At 63.2% G+C, this 25,893-nt stretch overlaps 4 protein-coding genes across 4 annotated transcripts; 3 read left to right on the top strand and 1 right to left on the bottom strand.

The window, feature by feature from the left end:
• Positions 1-6,009: 6,009 nt before the first annotated feature.
• On the top strand, positions 6,010-9,532 carry FBXL16 (F-box and leucine rich repeat protein 16; the record flags this gene model as incomplete). The annotated part of the gene is made up of 5 exons (XM_084271166.1): positions 6,010-6,705; positions 7,448-7,956; positions 8,317-8,401; positions 8,852-8,915; positions 9,384-9,532. The coding sequence occupies 5 exons, from the start codon at positions 6,010-6,012 to the stop codon at positions 9,530-9,532; spliced, it is 1,503 nt and encodes a 500-aa protein (XP_084127292.1).
• Positions 9,533-11,714: 2,182 nt separating this feature from the next.
• Positions 11,715-19,287, top strand: WDR24 (WD repeat domain 24). Its single transcript, XM_084270878.1, has 10 exons — positions 11,715-11,762; positions 12,287-13,269; positions 14,069-14,246; positions 15,103-15,778; positions 16,080-16,195; positions 17,243-17,364; positions 17,671-17,775; positions 17,881-18,218; positions 18,607-18,791; positions 18,947-19,287. The coding sequence occupies exons 2-10, from the start codon at positions 12,789-12,791 to the stop codon at positions 19,113-19,115; spliced, it is 2,370 nt and encodes a 789-aa protein (XP_084127004.1). The 5' UTR covers positions 11,715-11,762; positions 12,287-12,788; the 3' UTR covers positions 19,116-19,287.
• Positions 19,288-19,468: 181 nt separating this feature from the next.
• Positions 19,469-21,412, top strand: JMJD8 (jumonji domain containing 8). The gene is made up of 9 exons (XM_084271304.1): positions 19,469-19,575; positions 19,649-19,732; positions 19,967-20,015; positions 20,090-20,186; positions 20,289-20,357; positions 20,445-20,564; positions 20,646-20,713; positions 20,856-20,990; positions 21,130-21,412. Exons 1-9 carry the CDS (start codon positions 19,475-19,477, stop codon positions 21,208-21,210), a joined length of 804 nt encoding a protein of 267 aa, XP_084127430.1. The 5' UTR covers positions 19,469-19,474; the 3' UTR covers positions 21,211-21,412.
• Positions 21,413-21,558: 146 nt separating this feature from the next.
• On the bottom strand, positions 21,559-25,428 carry STUB1 (STIP1 homology and U-box containing protein 1). Its single transcript, XM_084271303.1, has 7 exons — positions 25,166-25,428; positions 24,393-24,591; positions 24,115-24,280; positions 23,868-23,958; positions 23,349-23,405; positions 23,038-23,154; positions 21,559-22,589 (listed from the first exon to the last, which is right to left on the bottom strand). Exons 1-7 carry the CDS (start codon positions 25,340-25,342, stop codon positions 22,464-22,466), a joined length of 933 nt encoding a protein of 310 aa, XP_084127429.1. The 5' UTR covers positions 25,343-25,428; the 3' UTR covers positions 21,559-22,463.
• Positions 25,429-25,893: the final 465 nt, after the last annotated feature.

The raw sequence follows: 25,893 nt of genomic DNA, 5'->3' as shown, positions 1-25,893 counted from the left end.
TGACAGTAGGGGCTGGCACCTCTGGAGGAGGCTGGAGGAGACAGGCACAGGGCATCATGTTGAGGTCGAACTCTGCCCTGGTCTGTGCACCACGTGTTCCTCTTGTCTGTGGGGGTCTCCCTGAGGGGACATGGGGCTGCCTGGGGTGAGGGAGATCAGGGCTTGATGTCCTTGGGGGGTTTGGGTCTCAGCAAGAAGGGCTGGTGGCAACTAGGGGGGGAACCTGCCTCCTATTCCAAGGAAGTTTTTCCTTGGCCAAGCCTGGGGGACTGGAGCTCTGCCTCCTCCCTACAAGACCCCTGTGCTGATGGAGACAGGACCTGTGTCTCCCAGCGCCCCTCAACTCAAGCTGTTTTCTCTGCTAAGCAGAAAGCGGTGGGACCTGAGCAGAGCTTGGCTTTGGCACCTCAGCCAGCATGGGGCTCCCCGGGCATGGGGATGGCCCTGAACAGCCCAGCCCTGGCCCTTGCTGTCTGGAGAGGCTGTGGGACCAGGGGGAGAGCAGTGTTGGGGTGTCCCTACCGTGACAGCTCTGCTGCACAGCCATGAGCTGCCGGAGCCCCAGAGATGGATCCAGCAGCTGGCCCGGTGCTGAGCAGCAGCTGGCAGGAATGGTTCTCAAACCAGTTGTTTTCCCAGACCCTCCTGAGCCTCATTGTCCGCTGCAAGGTGGAACAAGCTCTTTGGCATCCCTAGGAGCCAAGAAGGGAGTAGGAGAGCTGCTCTCAGCCCTCCGATCTCCCTAGGTAATCTCAGGAAGGAGCTTCCTGGCTCCCAGCACACAAATGGCAGGTCTCCAGGGCCAGGTGGAGGGGCGAGGTCCTTCCCCACCACGAATTCCTGTGTTGTGCAGCAGGTGAATGCGTAGCACTGAGTTTGGAGCTGTTCTCTCTCCCAGCTGACTTGTGTGAGCGCTGAGCGCGGGAGCGCTGATCGATGTGCGCACACACACGCACATGTGCAGGCAGCTTCTACCCAAACACACCCGCTGCCCCTCCGTCTCTGGGGCGTTTCTCCAGCCTGGGGTGATCCAAAGGGGCTGGTCCAAGGGGACCTGGGCTTGGAGGCCAATGTTTGTACGGCATGGGCAGTGATCTGGCCCAACGGGACCAGAGAGGGAGCGGCTTGAACACGACCCAGCGCTGCCGGGGAAGGTGATTTGTACAGTGTGATGTCTTTAGGGCTACCATGTGCTTTGGTTGGCAGGTTCAGCCCCCCCACCCCGCTCAAAGCAAAAGCCTTGCTGCTGGCTGGGGATGTGGTGTGGAGCTGAGGGATTCCTGGGGAGCCATCACCCTCGGGAGTGCCGGACAAAAGCCTTGGCTGTGTGCTGTGCCTCAGCACCGTGTCTCGGGTGTGTTTGCTCCGACAGCAGAGCAACTTGATTTGCTGCATTAGTAAAAATAGATGGGCTAATGAATTCAGCTGATGCAACCCTCTGTGTGTGTGTGTGTGTGTGTGTGTGTGTGTGCATGTGCTTATCTCTGTGTGTGTGTGTGTATGGGCACATCTCTTCGTGCAGCGGAACGCTAAGGCTCCTGAAAGGCACCCCCCCAGCTCCTGGGGCTCTGATGGGTGGTTGTGTGTTTGTCCCTGTGTGTCTGGGTGTGTGTATCTCTATCTGTGCGTGCGTGTGTGTGTGTGGGAAGCCATGAGCCATGGCTGCTGGCTGCCGAGCAGCGCTGCCGCTGGAGCCCTGGCTCTACGGAAACAAGCTCGCAGCAGCCCTGGGTTCTGGCAGGGCTGGAACGGGCCTCCCCGCAGGCTGGGGGGAAAGGGGGGGACACGATGCGGGGGCTCACGGGGTCCTGGTGGGGTAATAGTGTGTCCTCACAGGGGGATGCTGAGGCGGGGGGGACCTGCGGGGTGTCCTTGTATGGTGATGCGGCCCGCGGTGCTGAGCGGGGCCGCTGTCCGCGGTGCTGAACGAGAGGCCGCTGTCCGCGGTGCTGAACGGCGCTGCCAGGCGAGCAGCCCCGGGGCCCCGAGGGCTCCCACGACGGGCAGTCTCGGGGGTCCCACGCCGGGCAATCCGGGGGCTCCCACGCCGGGCAGTCCGGGGGCTCAGTGGCCTCCGAGCCCGGCTGACCCAGCGCTGCCCCTCGCACCCATCAGAGTGATGTCAGCCTGACCCAGTGTGTCTCACCTGCCGCAGCCGGGGGTCTCCCAGCAGACACCCACCCACCCAAGGGTGGCACCGGCGGTGTGGCTGAGCATCCTGCCCGTTTCTTCACTACCACATGGAGATGGTAAACTCACTGACAGCTTGGACAGGCTCTTGTCTTCCTGGCAGCTCCCATCCTATTCTTCCCAGCATCTTCATAACCTGTATGATGTTTGTAGTGACAGGCTTTTAGACCCCCTTCTTTCTTCTCTCTTCCTGCGTCAAATCCACCCCCCACCACTGCATCATCGCTCATTGTGGATGACAAAACCCTCATGAATGGAGTGACTTCTCCAGCAGTGACGTCTCCTGTGAAATGTACACCCTGGAGTGAATTCGCAATGCTAAAAGACTTTGTCCTTTGCTTTTGTCAGGTTTCCTCCCACTGTGGATTGGGAGCTGGCACTCCGCTGCTTCCCCTGTGAGGTGTGGCCTGTGAGAGCAGAGGGCGGTTGCTATGGGGGCTGGTGATGCTGGACCCTTCCTGTGGGATCCTGGAATAAGGATGGTCATACTGAGTGCTGAACTCTCCTTCTGGTGGCCTCATGGTTGGCCCAGTCATACACTCTGCCAACAGTGAGATGAGGAGAGGCCAGATCTCTGCTCTCCTGCCGCTCTGAGGTCACCAAAAAGTATATGGAGGTGTTTGTGGAGGTGCTGGAACGTTAGAGGGACTCTGTACTGACAGCTCTGTGTCAGTGGGTTGGAGCAATGGCCTGGAACTGGGCAGGGTGTGTGCTGGGTGTCCCTGCACACAGCAGCTCCGATCTCCGTGGGATGTGGTACTTGCACCTCGCATATGGGAGCAACGTGGCCTCGGCTCCAGGGTGCAGGAACCTGAGGGATGCAGGCAGGGGCTTTCCTGCAGCCAGGGAGGGCAGATCCCAGTGCTGCCCCACAGTGCCAGAGACAGAGCACAGAGTGGCTATTGGACCCATTCCCCTCCCCAGGCCAGGTTTCCCCCTCAGGCATAGTCCCACTCCTTTTGGGGCAGTAGGAACCCCCAAATCCTCACCTGCCCATTTCCCTGGAGAGATGCAGCCATGTACATCCAGCCTGCCTGCCTGGGCTCCCACCACCACTACCTGGAGCCTGGCTGCACCCAGAAGGTCTGACTCTGTGTCCGTCTTTCTATTTGAAGTGACTTCCCAGCTCATTCATGGTTTGGGATTTCTGTCAGCCAGCCAGGCAGCCTCCATGCCCAGGGAAAGGGGGACCTGGCTCAGCTTCCCAAGGCAGGACTGCGAAAGCTGCTGAATCCACTCATTCCCCCCTCGAGCCCAGCCTCAGGGACCGGCCGAGGTCTGAGCTGGTTGTATCCATTGCCAACCCTTCCCGCTGGCTGCGTTTCAGTCCGGCGACTTGTCAGCATCTGTCTCTTCCCGTGAGTGTTCCCTTGGGCTCCTGAGGCCCCGAGCTGCCCCTCTGCCACCACCTGCCCTCTCCCCAGGGGCAGCCAGCGTGCCGAACTGCTCTGGCTGTGGGCTTCGTGCCAGTGACAGCCTTCCCGTGCCGCCTGGTAGTTATCTGTTTGGATTTGTGCTGTGTGGCTGTGTCAGACACCCCGGTGCATGTTCTGTTTGCTTCCCTAATTGCTGCCAAGCCCCGAGACGCTGGTTTTAAGTTTCTTCCTTCTTTCCCCTCCTCTCCTCGGGCTTTCAAGCGAATTTAACACATGTCCAAGCTTCAGAGGCCCAGCTCCGCTGTCGGGCAGCATAAGTGGAAGCAGCAGAGGCTGCATCCGAGCAGGGAGCGGCGCCAGACTGTCTGCACAGGGCTGGGCTTGTCCCCAGAGGCTGGGCTCTCACCATGCTGCTGCCACCAGGCTGGACCATCTGCAGGCGCTTCTCTGTCGCTGCCGCTTGTGCCACAGGAGAGGCTTCAGCAGCTCACACTGGCACCATCCCGTGGCCCTGCTGAGGCAGGGAGGGCTTCACCAGGTGACACTGCACACCGTGTGTCCTGTGGGGCTCACTGGCTGTGCTGCTAGTAGCTGCTTGCTCTCCTGGGCTCTTCCACAGCACCTTTTGGGTGGCTGCTCCCGTACCAGCTGCTCCAGGAAGGCAGCATGAGGTCCGAAGATGCTGAAAGCGATGGGCTGGGGCATCAAGGGTTTAGGCTGCACCCCATTTGGCTGCCATCCCCCACAGGACTTCATGGAACATCCTCAGACCCCGTGGAGCTGGGCCATGAGCATTGCTGGCTGGGATGCTCCTCCCTTGGTGCCCCTCCACCAGGAGCCAGTCACCTCCATCCCCAAACAAGTGGTTAAAGTTATTCCTTTGCTTTCATCTTGGGTCCAGGGGGAGCTGGCGATGGAAAGGATCTTCAGCCCGCACCAGCTGGATGGATATCCCAGCCGTCCCTCAGGGGTTTGGGACCATGTTCCCATCCCCTGGGCTGTGAGTCCCTTCTCCAGGTTCCAGTTCCTCGCTGTGTTCCCAGGAGCTGCCAGGAGCCCAGCTCCCTCCAGCCTCACACCCCTCAGGGTTTGGCACAGCCCTGGCAAGCTGGGTGCGGGCAGGATGGGAGGCACGCCCGCAGCACCCCACACCCGGCACCAGCTGGGTCAGGGGAGCGTTGGGGGTGGGGGTGAGCCCCGATCAATTAATCATTTCCATAGTTATAGGGGGAAAGGGGTTGAGTAATGGCTGGCAGGGTGTGGCAGGGCCATCTCAAAGCCAGCCTCGCTGACACTGAAATGCTTATTGGCCTGGTTTGCCGGGGTGCCGCCGGGCCGACTCAAGGGCCTGCAAAGCTCGGTGAGGCCCGGGGCTGGCACAGTGAGCACGGGCAGTTCTGCTCCACCACCGCTGCCTCCTCTGCCCTCCATGGCCGGGGGGTGGAACATCTCCTCTCTAGGGAGAGGCCGAGCCAGTCGAAGTTGGTTGGCCTGGAGGAGAGAAGGCTCCAGGGAGACCTGTTTCCATCAGCAGAGGGGTGGCGGCAGGGACAGGGAGGGGATTGTCCCTCCCTGCTCTGCCCTCGGGAGGCCCCAGCTGGAGTCCTGTGTCCAGAGCTGGGGCCCCAGTACAAGAAAGATGTGGGGCTGTTGGAGAGGGGGCAGAGGAGCCGTGGAGGTGCTCAGAGGGCTGGAACAGCTCCCCTACGGAGAGAGGCTGAGGGAGCTGGGCTGGTTCAGCCTGGAGAAGAGAAGGCTGTGGGGGGACCTCATTGCAGCCTGCCAGTCCCTGAAGGGAGCAGAGGAACAGGAGGGAATCAGCTTGTTCAGAGGGCAGAGACTGGCAGGACAAGGGGGATGGAGTGAAGCTGAAGGAGGGGAGGGTTAGGTGAGATACTGGGGGAAGTTCTTTCCAGAGAAAGTGGTGAGAGGTTGGAACAGGCTGCCCAGAGAGCTGGTAGGTGCCCCATCCCTGGAGACATTCAAGGCCAGGTTGGACAGGGCTCTGAGCAACCTGATCTAGTTGAAGGTGTCAACTCACACAAAGGGTTTGGGTGAGATGAGCTTTAAATGTCCCCTCTGAGCCAAACCGGTCTGTGATTCTACAATCCTGCTCCCATCAGCAGCTGGATAGTGGGCCCAGAGAAGGATGTGAACATCCGGGGACAAACCCCCATCTGTCACCCATCACAGGGGACACCAGGGCCATGCAGCCGCTCAGAGGACCCCACTCTGTCCCCTAGGCACACCCCCTCTGCAGCTGTGCCCTGCACTGTCCTGTTCCCTGCGCAGGCCACCCAGGACCACGCAAGGTCTCCTCTCTGCTGCTGCCACACCACCTCCAGCCCTGCCCACCCTCCCTGCCGGGGGTGGGGGGTGGTTCCTGGTGGAGGCTGGCAGCCCCTCAATCCGCATCCCTGTGTTGCAGAGAGAGCAGTGGAAGATGTCGAACCCGCGAAACGGCGACACCAAGCCCCCATGTTTGCCCCGCAATGGACTGGTGAAGATCCCCACGCAACCCAACGGCCTCGGCTCTGCCAGCATCACCAAAGGCACCCCCGCTGTGAAAAACCGCCTGTGCCAGCCTTCGTCTGTGCCTGCCATCCTCAGCCCGGCCTTAGCCCACCGCAGCGACCTGTCCATCCCCAGCCTGGCCTCCCCACTCTCCTTGGCCACTCTGGCTGGCGTCTCCTCCCCTCCCGGCGCTTCCTTGGTGGGACTGAACACGAGCGAAGGCTCGGAGCAGCCCTCACCGGAGCGGCTGCCCGGCTCGCCCTCGGAAAGGCAGCTGGCAGTGGACGAGAAGATCCTCAACCGCTTGTTCTGGTACTTTTCGGCGTGCGAGAAGTGTGTGCTGGCACAGGTGTGCAAGGCGTGGAGGCGGGTGCTCTACCAACCCAAGTTCTGGGTGGGCTTGACACCCGTCCTGCACACCAAAGAGCTCTACAACATCCTGCCGGGTGGTGAGAAGGAGTTTGTCAGTCTGCAGGGCTTTGCCGTCCGCGGCTTCGACGGCTTCTGCCTTGTGGGTGTCTCTGACCTGGACATTTGTGAGTTCATTGATAACTACCCCCTCTCCAAGAAGGGGGTCAAGTCCATGAGCCTTAAGAGGTCAACCATCACGGATGCAGGGTTGGAGGTAGGTGACTTGGGAGATGTGGCAATGACAGGTCCTTCCTGGTGTCCCTGAGGACACCTGTATGGGCAGAGCTTTCACTGGTTGCTGGCGAGGAGCAGAGCAGGCAGCATGGACATCCCACAGGCTTGGAGAGCATCCAGAGCCCCTGCCTGTGGTCTGGGCAGTGGGGTGGACTGTAGCCTGCATGTCCTCCCAGGCAGGGGCTAAGGATGCTGCCAAGGGGCAGGGGGGTCATCCCTGCTGCCTGCAGATGCTGCTGGGAGGGCAAAGCCGGCCAAGGTGGCCCTGCTACTGGGTGGTGGATGCGATTGCAGATGGTGAGCAAGGCTCAGGGGATGAGGACATCCCTGTCTCCCAGCAAGGGGCAGGGGGGTGGATCCTCCTGGGCAGGGGGCTGCAGGTCAGATGGAGATGAGACAACTCATGGTCCTGCACGGGGTCAGGCAAGGTCCCCATGCCAGGGCCAAACACAGCACCAACTGCTCTGTGGCCACATCCTGCCCGAGCAGCGCCCAAGCGAGGAACCCTGCCCCTGCCAACATCACTGGCTACAGGGCAGGGGCTGTGGCCAGGGGTCCTTGCCTGTCCCCTCCCATTCTTTGCCAACGTTTATGTTTGTCCTAGAGCAAGGGGAAGTGGGAAGAGCCCTGGGGCGGCTCAGAGGGAGCCAGGGTGGGGGGCATGAGGCTGCGTGGGGGGGCAGCTGTGCCCACTGTGCCCTTGACCCCCTGTTCCTTGGCAGGTGATGCTGGAGCAGATGCAGGGTGTGGTGCGGCTGGAGCTGTCAGGCTGCAACGACTTCACAGAGGCCGGGCTGTGGTCCAGCCTCAACGCCCGCATCACGGCCCTGAGCGTCAGCGACTGCATCAACGTGGCTGACGACGCCATCGCCGCCATCTCGCAGCTCCTGCCCAACCTCACCGAGCTCAACCTGCAGGCCTACCACGTGACGGACACGGCGCTCGCCTACTTCACCGCCAAGCAGGGCTACACCACCCACACCCTGCGCCTCAACTCCTGCTGGGAGATCACCAACCACGGCGTGGTCAACATGGTCCACAGCCTGCCCAACCTGAGTGTCCTCAGCCTCTCGGGCTGCTCCAAAGTGACGGATGATGGCGTGGAGCTGGTGGCCGAGAACCTGCGGAAGCTGCGCAGCCTCGACCTCTCCTGGTGCCCTCGCATCACCGACATGGCCCTGGAGTACATCGCCTGTGACCTGCACAAGCTGGAGGAGCTGGTGCTCGACAGGTAAGGGGCTGTGCTGAGCCGTGCCGAGCCATGCTGTGCCATGCCGAGCCATGCCATGCTGTGCCATGCCGTGTCATGCCATGCCATGCCATGCTGTGTCATGCCAAGCCATGCCGTGCCATGCCATGCTGTGCCAAGCCAAGCCATGCCGAGCCATACTAATCTGTGCAAGGGCACGCCATGCTGAGCCATGCCATGCCACATCATGCCATGCCATGCCATGCCATGCCATGCCATGCCATGCCATGCTGTGCCACACCATGCCGAGCCGTGCTGGAGGCAGTGGGTGGGGGCCACGGTTTGGGGACACCCATGGATGCCCCGCTCCCAGCCGGCCCTGACACCCCGTGTCCCTGGCAGGTGTGTGCGGATCACCGACACCGGCCTCAGCTATCTGTCCACCATGTCGTCCCTGCGGAGCCTCTACCTGCGCTGGTGCTGCCAGGTAGGTGGGGGAGCTCTGCCAGGCCTGTCCCAGCTGGCACGGTGAGGGCGGAGTGGCCAGCAGCTCCCTGGGATGGGCCACATGCTCTGGGTGGGCATCCTGGGCTGGCTGGAGCCCCCATGGCTTGGTGCTGGGAAGGGCCAGGGTGCTCCTGCAAGCTCAGCAGGACTCAGCCCTGACACCTTGCCCCTGCACCCAGCCCCAGCATCCTGCACTCTGCCCAATTAGCCTGTCCCTGCAGACTGTCCCCCCACCCAGCTCCCTACCTCTGCATCCTGTCCCCGCACCCTGATGCTGCTCCTTGCCCTGCTCCCTTCCCCAGCTCCCTGTGCCCAGGACCCTTCCCCAGCCCCCCGCCCCAGCAATGCTGAGCCCCCAGCTCCATGGTGGCTGCCCCCTGTGAAACCCCTCATTGTTCCCACCCCACTCCCATTCCATTTTCTTTTCCAGGTGCAGGATTTTGGCCTGAAGCATCTCCTGAGCATGGGCAGCCTGCGCCTCCTCTCACTGGCTGGTGAGACCCCCGCCTCGCTGCCCTGGGACTGGGGTGGCCAGGTCCCCTTGGGGCTGGGGAGTGAACAGGCTTGGGGACAGGGATAGCCCGGGGGACAGCCAGCATGGCCCCACGCCAGCATGGCATGGCTCCTGCATCCCCCTGAGCTGCCCAGGCACCTGCACCCAGTCCAGCTCCCTGGGGATGCATCCACAGGCAGGCTTTTGGGGTGCTGGGTCTTTGGGATGCTGTTTTTTGGGGGTGCTGGTGTTTTGGGGCACTGGGGTTTTGGGTGTTGGTTTCTGGGGGGTGCTGGGGTTTGTGGTGCTGGGTTTTGAGGTGATGATGTGTTTAGGCTGCTGGTGGTGGTTTTGGGTGCTTCTTTTTCTGGGGGGAGGTGCTGGTGGTTTGGGGGTGCTGGGGTATTTGGGATGCTGGGTTTCGGGATGCTGGTGTTTTGGGGTGACAGTGCGCCCTGCCCGCTTGCAGGCTGCCCCTTGCTGACCACCACGGGGCTGTCGGGGCTGGTGCAGCTGCAGGAGCTGGAGGAACTGGAGCTCACCAACTGCCCCGGAGCCACCCCGGAGCTCTTCAAGTACTTCTCCCAGCACCTCCCGTGCTGCATGGTGATCGAGTAATGCCGGATCTGGCCACCCCGCTCCCGCGCCCACCCTGCCACCGCCCCATCTGACATCGCCCACCCCATTTCTCTCTGTCTGCTGGGGGATGCGAAAGATGCCATCGATAACAACTGACCCCAGACACCCCCCCCCGCATTGACACCCCCGAAGGACGTGGGGGCTCTGGGGGGAGATGGGGGACAGCGTCGTCCCTCGCTGGAGCCTCCCCGGGTACCCTGTAAATTACCCCCGCACTGTCGCCGTTGCCCGTCCTCCTCCCAGTGTCCTGCCAATCCCTTCTGGACGGACAAACAGACATCACGGAAACCCAGAGCGGGAAGGCGATGGCAGCGTCACCACCCCGGCTGCATCCCGCTTCCCTCCCGCAGTGCCGAGCGGGCACGCAGCCCCGCCACCACGGATGCTCCTGGGGACGGAAGGATGCTCTCGGGATGGGCGAGAGGAGGATGTTTAGTTTTGGCACCCGTGGGGGGACAGCGGAGGCTGGATGGGTCCCCTCACACCCCCGGAGTGGGTCACCAAGCTACCCCACCCCCATGCTGTGTGCCCCCCCCCCCCACCCCGAGCCCCCAGCCCTGTCCTTGGGGTGCCCGGCGCTTTCTCCTGGTGCACAGGATGTTTTTCTCCGCCTGCCCGCCCACCACCCTCGCATGCTTGCTTGCTTCAGTCTCGTGGTACGGCAGGCTCCCAGGCACCCGGGGGGGACAGTGACAAGTGGCAGCCCCCACCTGGCCCCTTCATACGGCTTCGCCCCGTCCCGGTCTCGCTCCAAGAGTCGGGCTTTCCCACCTAGCATCCCCCCTCACCCTGGGGACCCCATTGCACCCTGGTTTATGTGGGGTTAGTGGGGTGATGCTGCTCCATACGGGATGCCGGTGTCATGGAGCCACCCATCCGTCTGGGATGGGACATTCCCGGGGTACCAGGGCCAGGCCTGAGCCACCACGGGGACACCGGAGGGGGCGCAGATCGAAGGCAGGAGGTGGCACCAAGGACACACTGCCATTGCCACCGCTCTTCCAGCTGGAAAGCCATCACCCCGTCGGCAGCGGGGGCTGAACCGAGCCGGGCACAGGGCTGGGGTGCCTGCGGGGACCCGGCGAGGGAGGGGCTCGGTGGCCGTCCCCAGGGCATTGCCCACTGCCACACCAGCTGCCTGCACAGCCCCGGGATGAGCGTGGGCACGGATACGGACATGGACATGGGCACGGACACGGGCACGGACACGGACACGCTTTCGGTTTGTTTTGCCTTTGTACCATCCGGGAAGGAACTGCTGCACCACCCGCCTCCTCCGCGCCCTCCTTTGTCCAAAATGCCCCTTTCTGGTCCCAAAATGGCACAAGGACCCTTGTGGCCCTGGAAGGGGGTTTGGGTATGCTGGGAAGCAGCGGGGCTGTGGGACAGGAGGGGCACTGCCGGGAGTTGGAGTACCCCAGTATGGTGACAGCCAGAGTGGGGGGCTGTCTGCACCCCCAAGCCCACTGGTGTGTGAGACACTGGTGCCAGGACACGGGGGCCGGGAGGCCAGCAGCACAGGAGAGCCTGCCCAGGTGACAGCAGCAGGTGGGGGGGTGATGCCAGCCCTGTGCACACCCCCACGTCTCACGGGCAGCCCCAGCACAGCCCCAGACCTGCCTGCACACCCCCCCCGCCACGGCAGGGCACCCCCACTTCCCTGTGCACCCCATCCCCTGCGCACCCATCCCCCGGTGCAGCCCTCTACCTCCGTATCGCCACCCTCATGTACCCCCACACCCTCCAGGGCACCCCTACACCCCCCCAGCCCACCCCTACACCCCCGCTGCGCCCCACAGCCCCCCGGCGCCCCCATTTTCCACACCGCAGCTTCGCACCGCACCCGCCGGTGTCCTCACCCCATTCCCCCCCCTCACACGCCCACTCCCCCCTGCACCCCCACCCCACATCTCCGCGGCATTCTCACTCCCAGCGCACCCCGCACTCCCCCGGCACCCCCATTTTCGCACTCACCCCCCCCACCCCCCCCCCAGCGCTCCCCGCCTCAGGCCCGGCCCCGCTCCGCGCCTCAGGGGCGGGGCGTGACCCGGGAGCGGGGCCGGCGCGGGGGACGCGGCCTATGGGGCGGGCGGCGGCGGCGGAAGCGGGCGGGGCGGGAAGGGAAGGAGGCGGGTTCCGGGTGCCTTTCCGTGGCGGCGGGGCCTGCTGGGCCTGGGCTGCCGGCGGGACTGCGCCGGCACGGGATACGGTACCGGGGCTGGGAAGGAGGAGGGCTGGGCCGGGCTGGGCTGGGCTGGGCTGGGCTGGGCGCGGGAGGGGACCCTGGTGGGGGAGCGCTGGGAGCGGGCCCTGGGGAGGGGCTGGGAGCGGGCCCTGGGGGGGAGGGAAGCTGAGAGCGGGCCCTGGGTGGGCTGGGAGCAGGGGCTTGGGAGTGGGCCCTGGGGGGGAGTGCCCTGAGGGGGTCCCTGAGGGGTCTGTGGGTGAGGAGCAGGCCCTGAGGAAGGGAGATGCCAGGGGGGAGGGGGGCTGGGGCTCCTGGCAAGGGAAGGGTGTGGGAGCAGGAGGGCCTGGCTCAGGGCAAGCCAGCCTCTGGATGCCCCTTGAGATCCTGCAGCCTTGTTGGGGCCAGCACTCCCCCGGAGTGGCTGCCAGCCCCTGGCACCCTGGCCTGGGATAGGGCTGGGAAAAGCTGCTCCACTGCTTGGCGGGGGAGCTGCTGTCCCCCTTACCCCCTGCAAACACACAGTGAACCCCTGCCTGTGGTGCTTGCAGGAGTCTGTGGTGTGGGGAGTTCCTCGTGGAGATGACTGCAGCCCCGTTTCACCCAGCCCCTCGCCAGAGATGCTGCTTGCCTCGGCCCGCCTCGCTGTAGTCGGCCTCCTGTAACATCACCAACAGCCACTCTCGTCAATGGTGCTTCTCAGGGCATTGCACTGAGGAGGGAACGAGAAACCCAGGAGAGGTTTTCAAGAGCTCCCTGAGAGGGAATTGCAGACGGCAGCAGGAGGAGAAGCCCAGTGTGGTGTGGGGCTGCATCTCTCTCCTTGCGGATAGCAGCAGGCTGTAGCCTCTCACCTCTGCAGCCTGTTGATGTGGCCACAGAACGCTGCAGTGGAAGCCACCTGGACCTGCCAGGAGCTGCAGGAGCCGAGCCAGTCCCTTCCCAGCTCTGGCTGAGGCGGAGCAGGGCGGCCGTGCGAGCGTGAATGCAGCCTGCGGGGACACGAGCCTCCGAGCCTGCTCCTGGAGAGGGGAGTGTGCCCCGAGGACAGCCATGGAAAAAATGGCCAGGGTCACCACTGCCCTGGGGGGCAACACCCTCACGGGACGGACCATGTTCTGCCACCTGGATGCCCCTGCCAATGCCATCAGCGTGTGCCGCGATGCCGCCCAGGTGGTGGTTGCCGGCCGCAACATCTTCAAGATCTACTCCATCGAGGAGGACCAGTTTGTGGAGAAGCTGAACCTCCGTGTCGGCCGGAAACCCTCCCTGAACTTCAGCTGTGCGGATGTGGTGTGGCACCAGATGGACGAGAACCTGCTGGCCACTGCCGCCACCAACGGCGTGGTCGTCACCTGGAACCTGGGCAAACCCTCCCGCAACAAGCAGGACCAGCTCTTCACTGAGCACAAGCGCACAGTCAACAAGGTCTGCTTCCACCCCACCGAGGTCTACATGCTCCTCAGCGGGTCCCAGGATGGCTACATGAAATGCTTCGACCTGCGCAAGAAGGACTCTGTCAGCACCTTCTCTGGTGAGAGGTGGAGGGGGGCTGGGGGTTTTGCCCTTTCCCTTTGCCTGGGAGTAGGGTTTGCTCAGGGAATGATGTTTGGAGCAGGCTGGGAGGGAGCTGAGGGGTGTTTTGTTGCTTCTTCCACTTGGCAGTCGCTTTTTTTGCCACAGAGGCTGAACAGAGGAGGTGGAAGCTGGCCATATTACTCCCAGTTTCCCCTTCTGTTTGGGCTGGTGACCCCCATGGCTCTTTTGGTGGAGTTTTTAGCTTTGCTGGAGCTCTGTCCCACTGGATCTCAACTGCCTCAATACAAGAAAGATATAGAACTGATGGAGAGGGTTCAGAGGAGCCACAAAGATGCTCAGAGGGCTGGAGCAGCTCCCCTACGAAGAGAGGCTAAGGGAGCTGGGCTGGTTCAGCCTGGAGAAGAGAAGGCTGTAGGGGGACCTCATTGCAGCCTGCCAGTCCCTGAAGGGAGCAGAGAAACAGGAGGGAATCAGCTTGTTCAAAGGGCAGAGACTGGCAGGACAAGGGGGAATGGATTAAAGCTAAAGGAGGGAAGGTTTTAATTGGATGTTAGGGGGAAGTTTTTTACAGAGAGAGTGGTGAGGGGCTGGAACAGGCTGCCCAGAGAGGGGGTGGGTGCCCCATCCCTGGGGGTGTTCAAGGCCAGGTTGGATGGGGCCCTGGGCAACCTTGTGTAGCTCCAGGCCTGGAGGTTGGTGGCCCTGCCTGTGGCAGGGGGGTTGGAGCTCTGTGACCCTTGGGGTCCCTTCCAACCCAGACCAGTCTGTGATTCTGTGATTCTGCCCCTGCTCAGGTCAGTCAGAAAGCGTGCGTGACGTCCAGTTCAGCATCCGGGACTACTTCACCTTCGCCGCCACCTTTGAGAACGGGAACGTGCAGCTGTGGGACATCCGCCGGCCGGACCGCTACGAGAGGATGTTCACAGCCCACAACGGGCCTGTCTTCTGCTGCGACTGGCACCCAGAGGACAGGTGTGTGCTGGGCCAGACCCAGCCAGCTGCCTGGCCTCAGCAAACACAAGGGAGGCCCTAAAACCAGGATCCAGGCCTTTTAGGGGTGGAAAGCAGGATCTCTGGTACCCCTTGTGTCAGGGGCTGAGCTGTAGCTGGAAAGCAGGAGCAATTCTTGCTTTGAGGATTTGGGGTGGGGGTGTTGGGGTGTTTTGAGGTTTGTTTTTTTGCCAAATCAGGGGATCCTGAGGCACTGGGTTGCTAGTGGTGGGTGCAGCAAGCTGCTGGATTGCTCCTCTGGGAGGTGGGTGGCTCGTGTCTGATCACATTTGCCTCCTGACTTTTTGTAGGGGTGGTTGGGGTGTGTGTCTAGAAACAGTTGTTGTGATGTGTGGGTCCCTCCTTGCCTCAGAGAGGCACTGAAATATGTTTGAACTGGCCTTGTTCCTCTCTGCTGTCCAGGGCAAGTGGAAATTACAGATGGGGTTACTGGTCTGGCTGGGAGGCCTTCAGAAGAGCATGGCTGTAAAGACACAGGGCCTTCATAGAATCACAGACTGGTCTGGGTTGGAAGGGACCCCAAGGGTCACAGAGCTCCAACCCTCCTGCCACAGGCAGAGACACCAACCTCCAGGCCTGGAGCTACACAAAGTTGCCCAGGGCCCCATCCAACCTGACCTTAAATGGGAGTGGGAAAGAGGCAGTTTCCTGAGCTGGTTGTTGGAGAGATGAGGGGTTCAGGTAGCACGTGGGAGGGTGTGATTACAGCCTGGCTGCCCACCCTTGGCCTGGATGCGGTCGCGGGGCAGGAAAGGTGAATGGGGAAGGGTCCTGACCCAAGCTGGTGTCTCACCCTCTTCCTGTGCCCTTCTCCCAGGGGCTGGCTGGCCACCGGCGGCCGGGACAAGATGGTGAAGGTGTGGGACATGAACACCATGCGGGCCAAGGAGATCTACTGCGTGCAGACCATCGCCTCCGTGGCGCGGGTGAAGTGGCGCCCGGAGTGCAAGCACCACATCGCCACCTGCTCCATGATGGTGGATCACAACATCTACGTGTGGGACGTGCGGCGGCCCTTCATCCCCTCCGCCATGTTCGAGGAGCACAAGGACGTCACCACGGGCATCGTGTGGCGTCACCTCCACGACCCCTATTTCCTCCTGTCGGGTTCCAAGGACAGCACCCTCTACCAGCACATCTTCAAGGACGCCAGCCAGCCCATCGACCGCGCCAACCCCGAGGGGCTGTGCTACAGCCTCTACGGAGACCTGGCCTTCGCCGCCAAGGAGAGCCTCATCTCCTCCGACTCCAACCGCAAGCCCTACATTGGGGACCGGCGTCACCCCATCTTCTTCAAGCGTAAGCTGGACCCCACGGAGCAGTTTGAGTACATCTCCTCCTCCAGCGCCCTCAGCGTCTTCGAGACGGACGTGGAGAGCGGCAGCATGGACTGGTTTGTGCACACGGCCAAGCAGTACGCGCTGGCCGGCAGGCCCCTGGCCGAGCTCTGCGACCACAACGCCAAGGTGGCCAAGGGCTTGGACCGCAACCAGGTGAGACCCTGGCTGAAGACTCTGGGTGCAGACCTGGGCTGGAAGGTTCTGCTGGGATGAGGGCTGCCACCCGAGCTGGATGGCGGCGCCCTGCCCTCAGGACAGTGGCCTCTGGCTGTCCCAAGGAGGTGTGCCTCCACCTGGCACCCAACCTGCAACACTCTTGCCTACAACAAGCGCGGGTTGTTCCCCAGGAACTGGAGCCTTTGTGGCTTTCTAGCTCAGCAGATGATGGGAACTGGTGTGTGGCTGCGTTGGGCTTTATCCTGGTGAGGTCTGACTGGGGGTGTCTCTTGTGCAGGTGGCTCAAACGTGGACAATGCTGCGGATTATCTATTCCAGCCTGGGCACCGTGTCATCTGCTAACCTCAACCACAGCATGGGGAAAGGCAGCACCACCCTCCCACTCATGAACAGGTAAGAGACGCCAGAGCCAATGACACAATGGCTGGGGCGGCTCTGTGAGTGGGAACACTGAGATGGTTCCTCAGGTGGGCTGGAGTTTCGGGGTGGGAGTGGGGATGTCTCTCCCACAGCCTCAGGCCATGCTGGTTTGTGAGTTGGTGTCGTTTGAACGCAGCCGTTCTGGGTGTGGGCGTAAGAAACCAGCCTGACCTCGAGCTTGTTCGCTGCTTCCTTCCCTCTCTAACAGGAAGTCTGAGGCTGTGGTGGGGCTGGTGCCATCTTTGCAGTTATTTAGGTAGTGGCTGTGAGAGCTGGGGACGGAGAACCTTGTCTTGGTGCTGGTGTGAAGAGGATGTCCTCTGCCTTTCAGAGGGAGAGGACAGCCTGGCTCTGCAGGTGGTGTGCTGGCCTGGACTGAGGAAGCAGGAAAACTTGTTTTTCCTCTTCATGATGACCTAAAAGTGAGGGGTGAGGACTCCAAATTACTTGTCAGACCTGGCAGAGCTGGGTTCCCAGGATGAGAGGCAAATCCTCAAACAACATCAAAGCAAGCACGCCCCTTGGCCCAGCTCTGCATCCAGATGGGCTGATCCCTGTCGCTGACCTAAGTGGCGAGCTGGAGAGCTCAGCTCTGCTTGAACCTCGTTCCCTTCCACTTCCATCTCAGCAAAGCCTGAAAGGGGTGATGCATAATGAACAGCAAAGTGCCTTGAGACAGACAGCTCCTGTTTCCCTCTGAATGGAGCTGAATACAGACATGAAGAGGTGGAGGCAAGGGTCTGGACTTTGCTCTGAAACCTTTAGGGAGACCTTTGCAGGTGCCTTCACAGTGAGGGCATAAAGACAGCGGGCTTGGAGAAAGGGCTGTGTTACCAGTGGCAGCGTAACTGTGGTTTTAGGTGACACAGTGGGGACAGCTGAGTCCTGTGCTCTCGGGGAAATCACCGTGTCTTGTATTTCACAGTTCAAATTGCAGCCACAGACCTATATCCAGGCTGTTCGCTGGCTAGAACAGAAACTGTAAACTTCTGTGACTACTAAATTTGGCTTCTTTCCCAGCTTTAACCTGAAGGACATCCCCTCTGGGCTGGGCAGCGAGTCAAGACTGGACCGCAGCAAAGGAGAAAGCCGCCCAGAGAACATCCTCATGGATTCCTCCTCCACGCTGATCAACAACGAGGGTAAGGTTTCAGGGGCAGCCCTGTGGCTCTTCCCTCAGCTGGCAATGGCCCTGATATGGGATAAACCAGTCAATTTATCCTGTAGACTGGGGGTGGTCGGACTTGCTGAAGCATCCTGAGCCCCAGGGTGTTGTGGAAGGACAGTTGACCCCCGTGACTGCTTATGGTGGTGGCTGCAGGAGCCAGGAACTACGGTGGGGAGCTGAGCTGTCTGGCTGGGCCACTGCCTGTCCCACCGCTGCAGGACACGGGGTGTGGATCCCACTGTGTGGCAGTGAGCTGATTTCTCTCTCCCCTGGCATGCAGACAACGAGGAGACAGAGGGCAGCGACGTCCCTGCAGACTATCTGCTGGGAGACGTGGAAGCGGACGAGGATGATCTGTATATGATGGACCATGAGAACCCACATGGTGAGTGCACAGCTGGTGCTGGGAGGTGCTGCCTGTCCCAGGCGTGTGGCTGGGTTTCTTCCTGCCCTTCCCAAATTGTTCCTGATGAAAGATGTCTCCTTGCAGCTGAGGAGCAGGAATACAGCCTTCCCCAAGAAGCTTTTCCCCTGCGTCATGAAATTGTGGACAACCCATCGGCCTTGGACCACCTGCAAGACAAGGCTGACTCTCCTCACGTCAGCGGCAACGAAGCTGAGACGGTGTCACTGACACCCGTGGAGTCCTTCTCCCTCATCTCCATCTCCCACTCTCTCTATGAGAACCGCCTGCCCTCCGACTTCTTCAATCCTATCGTGCGGGACACGCTCCTCTTCTACGCTGAGCAGGGTGACGTGCAGACAGCCGTGTCCGTCCTCATCGTGCTGGGAGACCGCATCCGCAAGGAGATCGATGAGCAAACGCAGGTAGAGCCTGGGAACCCCTTCCTGGCTGCATGGGAACCAAGCCCTCCCTTGGGGCTGGTGCAGCAGCCCGGTGAGATGCAATGGGACACTTTGGTGAGACCCCAGCGCTATGGAATCCTGCCTGGGCTCTGGGCACATCCCTCCTCTGGGCCCGCTGTAACATGGGGTGGGTGATTCCAGGACCCCTGGAACCTGACTGGCTGCCCCACCACCAGTTCTGTCAGGGACCTGGGGTGGGGAGGTGGCCTTGGCCTGTCGATGCAGGGAAGGATGTGGAGCAGTTTCCCTGATGCAGGCATCTTGCCTTTGGGATGGGAGGGGTCTGAGATCCCAGGGAGGGGGTAATTTTGGAGGGTGTCGAGGCTGAGTGGTCTTTCCTGGCCCCCAGGAGCACTGGTACACATCCTACATTGACCTGCTGCAGCGCTTCCAGCTCTGGAACATCTCCAACGAGGTGATCAAGTTAAGCACGTGCCGTGCCATCAACTGCCTCAACCAGGCCTCCACCACCCTCCACGTCAACTGCAGCAACTGCAAGCGGCCCATGAGCAACAGGGGCTGGATCTGCGACAGGTGAGGGCAGGGAGCAGGCACCGAGGACAAACACTGTGCTCTGCTCACCCAGGGCAGTCCCAGGGGGGCTGCAGGGGCAGGAGGAGGGGTTGGAGCCCCCTGGTTCCGCCCCCCTTGCCCCCGCCAAGGGCTCTCACCCTCTCCTCTCGGCGCAGGTGTCGGCAGTGTGCCAGCATGTGTGCGGTCTGTCACCACGTGGTGAAGGGGCTCTTCGTCTGGTGCCAGGGCTGCAGCCACGGCGGCCACCTCCAGCACATCATGAAGTGGCTGGAGACCAGCTCGCACTGCCCCGCCGGCTGCGGCCACCTCTGCGAGTACACCTGAGCGGCTCCAGCGCCGGGCAGGGGGCAGCCCGGCGGGGCAGGGCCCTGCCCCCCGCTTCCCCTCCCCTTCCCCTCCCCGTACCCCTCTCCTTGTATTTATTTTTGTATAGACGGGACGGGCGGGCAGCCCCTGCCCGGCCCTTTTGTACGGGATTAAAAGCAACCAGAGCAGCCGCGCTGGGCCCTGCCTCTTGTCTCTGCTTCACCCGGCTGCAGCGGCGCTGGGGCAGCCCCGGCTCCCTGGGCTCTACCTGCCCCGCGGCCCCTTTAAGGCGCGGCCCCCGGCGGGAGCGGCAGCGCTGGGCCTGCCGGGAAATGTAGTCCTGCGGGGCCGCGCCAGCAGCGCCGGGCAGCGTCCCCATGGCGGCGGCGGCGGTGCGGCGGCTGCTCCGGCTGCTGCTGCCGCTCGCCTGGGTCTGGGCTCGGCCCGCCGGCTGCGTCGACCTCCCGGGTGGCGGCTGGTAAGGGCGGGGGGCCGGCGCTGGGCCCGCTGCCGGGGCCGGTGCCGGTGCCGAGCAGAGCCTCCCGTTGCAGGCTGGCGGGCGCGGTGCCGGAGGAGGAGCGGTGCGGCGTGGAGCGGGCCGACGCCTCCCTCACCTCATCCCTCTTCCTGCAGCGGTACGGCCGCCGCTGCCCCGGGGCGGGCGGGAGGGGCAGTGCCCGGCGCCCTGGGCAGGCTCGTGGGGACGGGCCCCTGTGGGGCAGGGCCCGGGGGAAGTGGGAAGGGGGTCGGCCTCGCTGCTCCGGGGGAAGTGGGCCGGGGCAGGGGGCCGGTCCCGGTGCCCCGGGGGAAGGGGGCTGGGGTCCGCCCCCGGTGCGGTCGCCCGGATGCAGTGCTTCCCCTCGCCCCAGGTTCGCCTTCTCCCGGCCGGTCATCCTTCGCGGGGTCACGGACAACTCGGTGAGTGCCGGGAGGGGGACCGGGCTGGCGGGAGGAGGACAGCGGCAGCATCCCGACCCCGCTGTGTCCCCCAGGCCTTCCGTGCCCTCTGCACCCGGGAGAAGCTGCTGGCATCCTTTGGGGCCCGCTCGGTGCGGCTCAGCACGGCCAACACCTACTCCTACCGCAAAGGTGAGGGTGAGGGCGGGGACTGCCTCCCAGAGCCCCACTGGCAGGCAGGGCCAGCCCAGGGGCATTGCCGGCATGGCCCCCCCAGCTCTCCCCTGCCCGCAGTGGACGTTCCCTTCCGAGAGTACGTGGAGCAGCTGCTGAAGCCGCAGGATCTGGCCAAGCTGGGCAGCGGTGGGTAGCACCATCCTGCAGGATGGGGTCCCCCCCTTCACCCTCCCTGGCCTCATCCTTCCTGTTTTCCCACACCTTCCCCCCCAGACACCCTCTACTTCTTCGGGGACAACAACTTCACTGAGTGGGGGCCCCTATTCCAGCAGTATGTGCCCCCCCCATTCCACATCCCGGGCACCAGCCCTGCCTACAGCTTTGGGATTGCAGGTGGGTGCTGGCAGAGGTGGGGGGACAGGGTGGAAGTGGTGGGTTCTCGCCAGCAGCAACCCCTCCACACTCCCATCATAGGCTCAGGCTCTGGTGTTCCCTTTCACTGGCACGGCCCTGGCTTCTCTGAGGTCATCTTTGGCAGGAAGGTGAGAACTGGGGGCTTGGGGGGGCGAGGATACCCAAAGGGACATCCCCTGAACTTGATGGGTTGGAGAAGTCTGAGGGGCAATAGTGGTGTTCCTGGGTGTCCTCTTCTCCTGGGTGTTCCCCCTCCCCTGTGACTTCCAGCGCTGGTTCCTGTACCCACCGGATAAAACACCCCACTTCCACCCCAATGAGACGACGCTGGCCTGGCTCCACCACACATACCCCACGCTGCCACCGGCTGAGCGGCCGCTGGAGTGCACCCTGCGCCCCGGGGAGGTGAGCACAGCCCTACCCCAGCCAGCCCACAGCACCCTGGGTGTCCCTTACCAAGGATGGAGGGGACACCCGTGCAGCCCCACCAGCACCCCAGGGGCTGTGGGAAGCTGTAGCCCCAAAAGCTGGCTCTCTCTGGCAGGTGCTGTACTTCCCTGACCGCTGGTGGCATGCCACGCTCAACCTGGACACCAGTGTCTTCATCTCCACCTTCCTGGGGTAGAGCTGGGTGGTGGAGGCCATGCCAACCATCACCCCAGAGGTGGTGAGCGTGTTCTGGGGTGACAGCTCTGCCTCCTGCCGCGGCAGCACAGCGCCGGGTCTGCCCACTGGTGCTGGGACCAAGTGCCTGAAGATGTTCTGGGTTTTTATCAGTCTTTTCCCTGCCCTTTGGATTAAAGTTGTCCCACCACAGTGCCTCAGGTGTGGCTCAATCCCCACCGCCGTGCAGGCAGGGCAGGGAAACCTGCTCCTCCTGGGCTGGGGCCGCTGCCCCTGTTGGGCCCCAGCCTGCCCGGGCAGAGCACCACTGTGACCCGTTCCAGATGGAGTTACTTTTTTTTCCCCCACATTTATTGCTGAATTATAATTTTTATATTTTATTTCATTTCTCTTTTTGTAATTGACATTGGCAAACTTCCAGAGGGCGCTCAGAAGCCAGGAGGGCTGTCAGCCGACCAGAACGCTGGCTGTAGATGTGTTGGGTGGTTTCTTGTATGGGTTTGGGTGGGGTTGGGTTGGTTTTTTTTGAAGGGATTTCATTAAAAGGAAGAACTTTTAACCCAGGTTGTTGCTCGCGGGGGACCACGGTCCTGCCGGGCGAGGGGGGGGACGTGAGCAAGCCCCTTCCAGCCCAGGGGCAGCAGTGTCCCAGGAAAAGCTGGAGGGCGAGTCGGCATCCACAGTGGGAATGTTTGTCTTCACCACCCCAGCAAGTGGCTATTTACAGGAGAGATGAGGACACGACCCTGGCCAGGCAGGAGGAAACATCTTCTGTACATGGGGAGGGAACTGGGCCAGACCAGCACCGGGTGCTCATCCCAGCAAGCTCCTCATGGCACCTCCCCGGAGCAGGACACAAGCTTTGGGGATCATCAGCTGCCGTAGCCAAGGGGGACCCTGCTCTCCCAGTGATGAAGACGTTGGTGAGAACATCCAGGCCCCCACGCTGAGCCAGCCTTCTCAAAACTGCCAGGCAGGTCTTCCTCCAAGCAGCACAGTCAGTGAGGAGCCGGTGGAGACGGGAGCCCAGCGAGGAGCCTTTGCACCCGCTCGGCCGCAGTGGCTCCTCGGGAAGGGGAGATGGCAAAGCACCTTCCCCCAGCGCTGCCCCTGGGCACCCAGAGCGGAAGGAGAACAGCCAGAGAGCGAGTAAGGCATGGTGCCAGCCCAGCGAGAGCCGCCTGTGCCGCCGTGGCTGGAAGGGTGAGGGGAGGGGGCTGGGCACAGGCGGGCGGGCGCTGCCCCCTCGCCCCCTCAGTAATCCTCCACCCAGCCATTCTCTGAGATGAAGGCGTCTATCACCTCCTTCATGGCCAGGTTGGGGATCAGCTGGTCCTGGGTCAGGGGACTCCGTGTCACTGGATCGAAATGACCCACGCGCTGCAAGGGAGGAGACGCCCGGGGAACCGGTTACTCCAGGTGCTCAGCCTCGGCTCCCCCCCCCACCCCAGGCACAGCCAGCTGCGAGGCCAGCTCAGTGCCAGCAGCTGCTGTGCCAGCATCATGCCTGCACCAGGCACCAACCACGTGAGACCTCCTGCCCCCAGGAATGTGCCTCCCCACAGGATGAGAGCGGCTGAAGGCAGCTGAACCCTGCCAAGAGCTGCCCCTGCGCCAGGCAGGGAGGGCCGGGCAGCACCCCGCCTTCCCTCCTGCCCTGGCACCTCCACAGGGAACTGTCTGGGCAGGTAACTGGGACCAAACCCAAGGAGGCTGATGAGCCCTCAGTCAGGCAGGCAGCTGCCCTTGCACCCAGAAAGCGCAGGCAGGAGATGAGGACTGCAGACAAGGTGCTGAGAAGCCCCTGCTGCCCCTAGCCTGGTGGTACCTGGAGATGTTCCTCAATGTCCTTCCTGTCATAGGTGATCCCGCTGGGGGTGATGCAGGGCTCTCTCATCAGCTCAAAACTGATCTTCCCACACAGGTAGTCAGGGATGTCCCGCTTCTGGCTCAAGAGAAAGAGAGCTGGGTCAGGAGGGGCTGGGTCAGCCCAGCATCAAAAAACAGGCTGGGGGGGTGGTGCTGGCTCAGAGCGGGGGAGCAAGGAGGGTGGAAGCATCGGTAGCATGGGCTAAAGAAGGTTTATGGTGAGCAGCTCTGGATAAGAGGACATGAGAGTACATGCTGGGGCACACTCACCTTCCTCTTCTCATCCACTTGAGAGAAGAGCTCGTCCATGTCCGCCAGGTATTTGTCCTGAAAGAGAAGGCCTTGCGGCTGCAGGTCCCCAGCCAGCCAGCCCCGAAGCCTCCCACCCTAAGGGTGCTGTGGCCGGCAGAAAGGCGGTGCAGGGTCCTCAGTGACCCCTCTGCCTTCACAGCCCCCGGTCAGTGTTCGCGCAGCTCCAGGCTGAAGCGTGTGGCAGGAGTGATCCAGCTTAAAAAACAACCTGCCTTTGTGGGGCTATTTTTATCCTGGGATTAGTCCCCTGTGCTGGGCCAGCACCCAGACCCAGGCGCAACCAAGAGCCGCTGGCGTCGCACCGCCCTCGGAGCACAACAGGTACAGCAGCCCTGCCCTGGGGTCTCCTCCCTTTCACCTGACTGGCTGCAGCCCCCCAGCTTCCTCAGACACAGCACTGCGTGGGGACAGGGATGGAGCAAGGAAGCCCTGTCTCATCTCTGAGCCTCCAGGAGCGCAGCCCCTGCCCCTGCTCACATGCTTGGCCTCGATGCTGGACAGCTGCACTCGGCTCCGGCTCTCGTCTGCGTTCTCTTCCTGCTGAGTCTTTCGGCACTCGGCCAGTTCCCTAAGACAGAGCGGGGAGATCAGAAGCAATGAAGGGATGCTACTGCTCCCTTCCCTGCTGCGGGGCTCTGCCTGCACCCCCAGGCACCAGGCATGGAGCAGCAATGGCTTTGTGGTGCTAAAAAAGCCTTTGCAGGTGCCAGCGCTGCCCCGTTACCTCTCCTTCTCCGCCATGATCAGTTTGGTCAGGTAGGAGTGCAGCTCATTCTCCTGGTTGATCCGCTTCTCCTCGATGCTGTTCCAGCGTTTCTTCTTGGCGATGCGCAGTGCGCTGGGGATATCATCCCCAAAGTTCAGCCGCTGCTCCTTGGCGAGGTTGTAGGCTGGGGACAGAAAGGACAGCTCAGAGCCAGCACTGGCGTCCCTCTAGCCATCCCCGGCCCCTCCTCAGCGGACAGGCCAGGGGGTGGAAACACCAGCACTGCGCTCGCTCACCTCTCTGCAGGTTGGCGATGGCCTCGTCGTAGTTTTCCATCTCCATCTGGCACTGGCCCAGGAAGAAGTGAGCCTTCACTGACTGGCCATCCAGCTCCAGGGCTCGCTTGCAGTCCGCCAGCGCCTTGTCGTGCTGCTGCATCTTCAGGTAGCAGAGGGCCCGGTTGGTGTAGTACACGGCCACCAAGGGGTTGCGGTTCTGCAAAGGGAGACCCGCATTAGCTGCTGGCAGGGGCACAGTGTGGTGACAACGGGGTGAGAGCTGGGAGGGCTTGGCCAGCCAGCTGCACCAGGCCCTCACCCAGGCGAGAGCCAGGAGCGCTGGCTGGGGCGTGCATGGGAGTCATGGGGAGGGATGAGGGACAAGCTGGGGAGGGTCCCACAGCACAGGGACAGCTCCCCCAGCACCGTGCCCCAGCTGGGGCGGCACTGGAGACCTGTGGCCCAGGCTGGGGCTGTGACAGTCGGGGCACGGGAGCACCCAAGCCTGGTGATGGGGCGTCCGAGGCTGGGAGGGGCCCAGGTACAGGCCGGGCACAGGCCTGGGGGATAAGTCTGGCCAAACCCGAGGGGAGGGGGCGGGCCCAGGGCAGGGACCCCGGCCCGGGGGTGGGGGCCCAGGCCCGGGGGCCGCGATCTAGGCCAGAGGACCCATGTCCCAGGGGTGCTGAGCAGGCCCGGCCCGGGGACGGGGGGGTGTCTCGTCCCGGGGGTGTCTCGGCCGGGCCCGAGGGGGTGTCCCGGCGCGGGGCGGGGGTACCGCGGGCACTCACGATGGCGCGGCTGTAGCAGGCGGCGGCCTCGGAGTACTTGCGGCCGCCGAAGAGCCGGTTCCCCTGCTCCTTGTGCTCCTGCGCGCTGTGGCTCTTCTCGGGGCTGCCGCCCCCCGCGCCCGGCCCCGCCGCCCCGGGCCCCGCCGCGCCGCCCTCCCTCTCCTCCTTCCCCTTCATGGCACCGCCCGGCCCGGCGCGGCCCGGCCCGTTGGGGCCGGCGGCTCCGCTGGCTCCGGCCGCGCACTGCGACAGCCGCCGCCGCCGCCGCCGCCACTTCCGGGGCCGGGCCGCTCGCGGGGCGGGGCCGGGGCTCGGAGCGGGGCCGGGGGGCGGGGCCGGGGGTGAGGGGCGGGGGCCAGGGGCGGGGCCGGGGCGGGGGCGGGGCCTGGGGCCGGGAGCTCCGTGGGGCTGGATGGGGTTGGGGGTGCGGGAGGGGGGTGCGGGGGCGCTGGGGGGGCGCGGGAAGGGGAGCGGGAGAGCCGTGCGGGTGGGGGGGGTTGGATGGGTTACCGGGGGGCGCTGTAGGGGGATGTGGGACACATGGGGGGGCCGGTGCGGGGGGTGTTTGGGTGCTTGGGGGGCAGACGCGGGGGCGTTGGGCTGGATTTGGGGGGGGGGGGGGGGGGGGGAGGGGGTGTCTCAGTGCCCAGCCCGCGCTGCAGCCAACCACAGCCCTGCACCCCCGTACCCACCCCCCGCAGACCCACACACCCCACCCCGCACCCCCC

This window comes from Gallinula chloropus (genome assembly GCF_964237585.1).
Source record: "Gallinula chloropus genome assembly, chromosome: 15".
Lineage (NCBI taxonomy): Eukaryota > Metazoa > Chordata > Aves > Gruiformes > Rallidae > Gallinula > Gallinula chloropus.
The sequence above is the reverse complement of the archived record's forward strand: the minus strand, read 5'-3'. Positions and strand labels throughout refer to the sequence as shown.

What these genes read in the sequence shown, in the direction of transcription:
- WDR24 (XM_084270878.1), top strand. Translation starts at nt 12,789, where the DNA reads ATGGAAAAAATGGCCAGGGTCACCACTGCCCTGGGGGGCAACACCCTC. An exon ending in CTCTGTCAGCACCTTCTCTG is followed by an intron (nt 13,270 to 14,068) that starts GTGAGAGGTGGA and finishes GCCCCTGCTCAG; the next exon opens with GTCAGTCAGAAAGCGTGCGT. An exon ending in AGATCGATGAGCAAACGCAG is followed by an intron (nt 18,219 to 18,606) that starts GTAGAGCCTGGG and finishes CCTGGCCCCCAG; the next exon opens with GAGCACTGGTACACATCCTA.
- STUB1 (XM_084271303.1), bottom strand. Translation starts at nt 25,342, where the DNA reads ATGAAGGGGAAGGAGGAGAGGGAGGGCGGCGCGGCGGGGCCCGGGGCG. An exon ending in CATCGCCAACCTGCAGAGAG is followed by an intron (nt 24,281 to 24,392) that starts GTGAGCGAGCGC and finishes TTCTGTCCCCAG; the next exon opens with CCTACAACCTCGCCAAGGAG. An exon ending in ACATTGAGGAACATCTCCAG is followed by an intron (nt 22,590 to 23,037) that starts GTACCACCAGGC and finishes CCTCCCTTGCAG; the next exon opens with CGCGTGGGTCATTTCGATCC.
- JMJD8 (XM_084271304.1), top strand. Translation starts at nt 19,475, where the DNA reads ATGGCGGCGGCGGCGGTGCGGCGGCTGCTCCGGCTGCTGCTGCCGCTC. An exon ending in TCATCCCTCTTCCTGCAGCG is followed by an intron (nt 19,733 to 19,966) that starts GTACGGCCGCCG and finishes CCCTCGCCCCAG; the next exon opens with GTTCGCCTTCTCCCGGCCGG. An exon ending in GCGGGGTCACGGACAACTCG is followed by an intron (nt 20,016 to 20,089) that starts GTGAGTGCCGGG and finishes TGTGTCCCCCAG; the next exon opens with GCCTTCCGTGCCCTCTGCAC.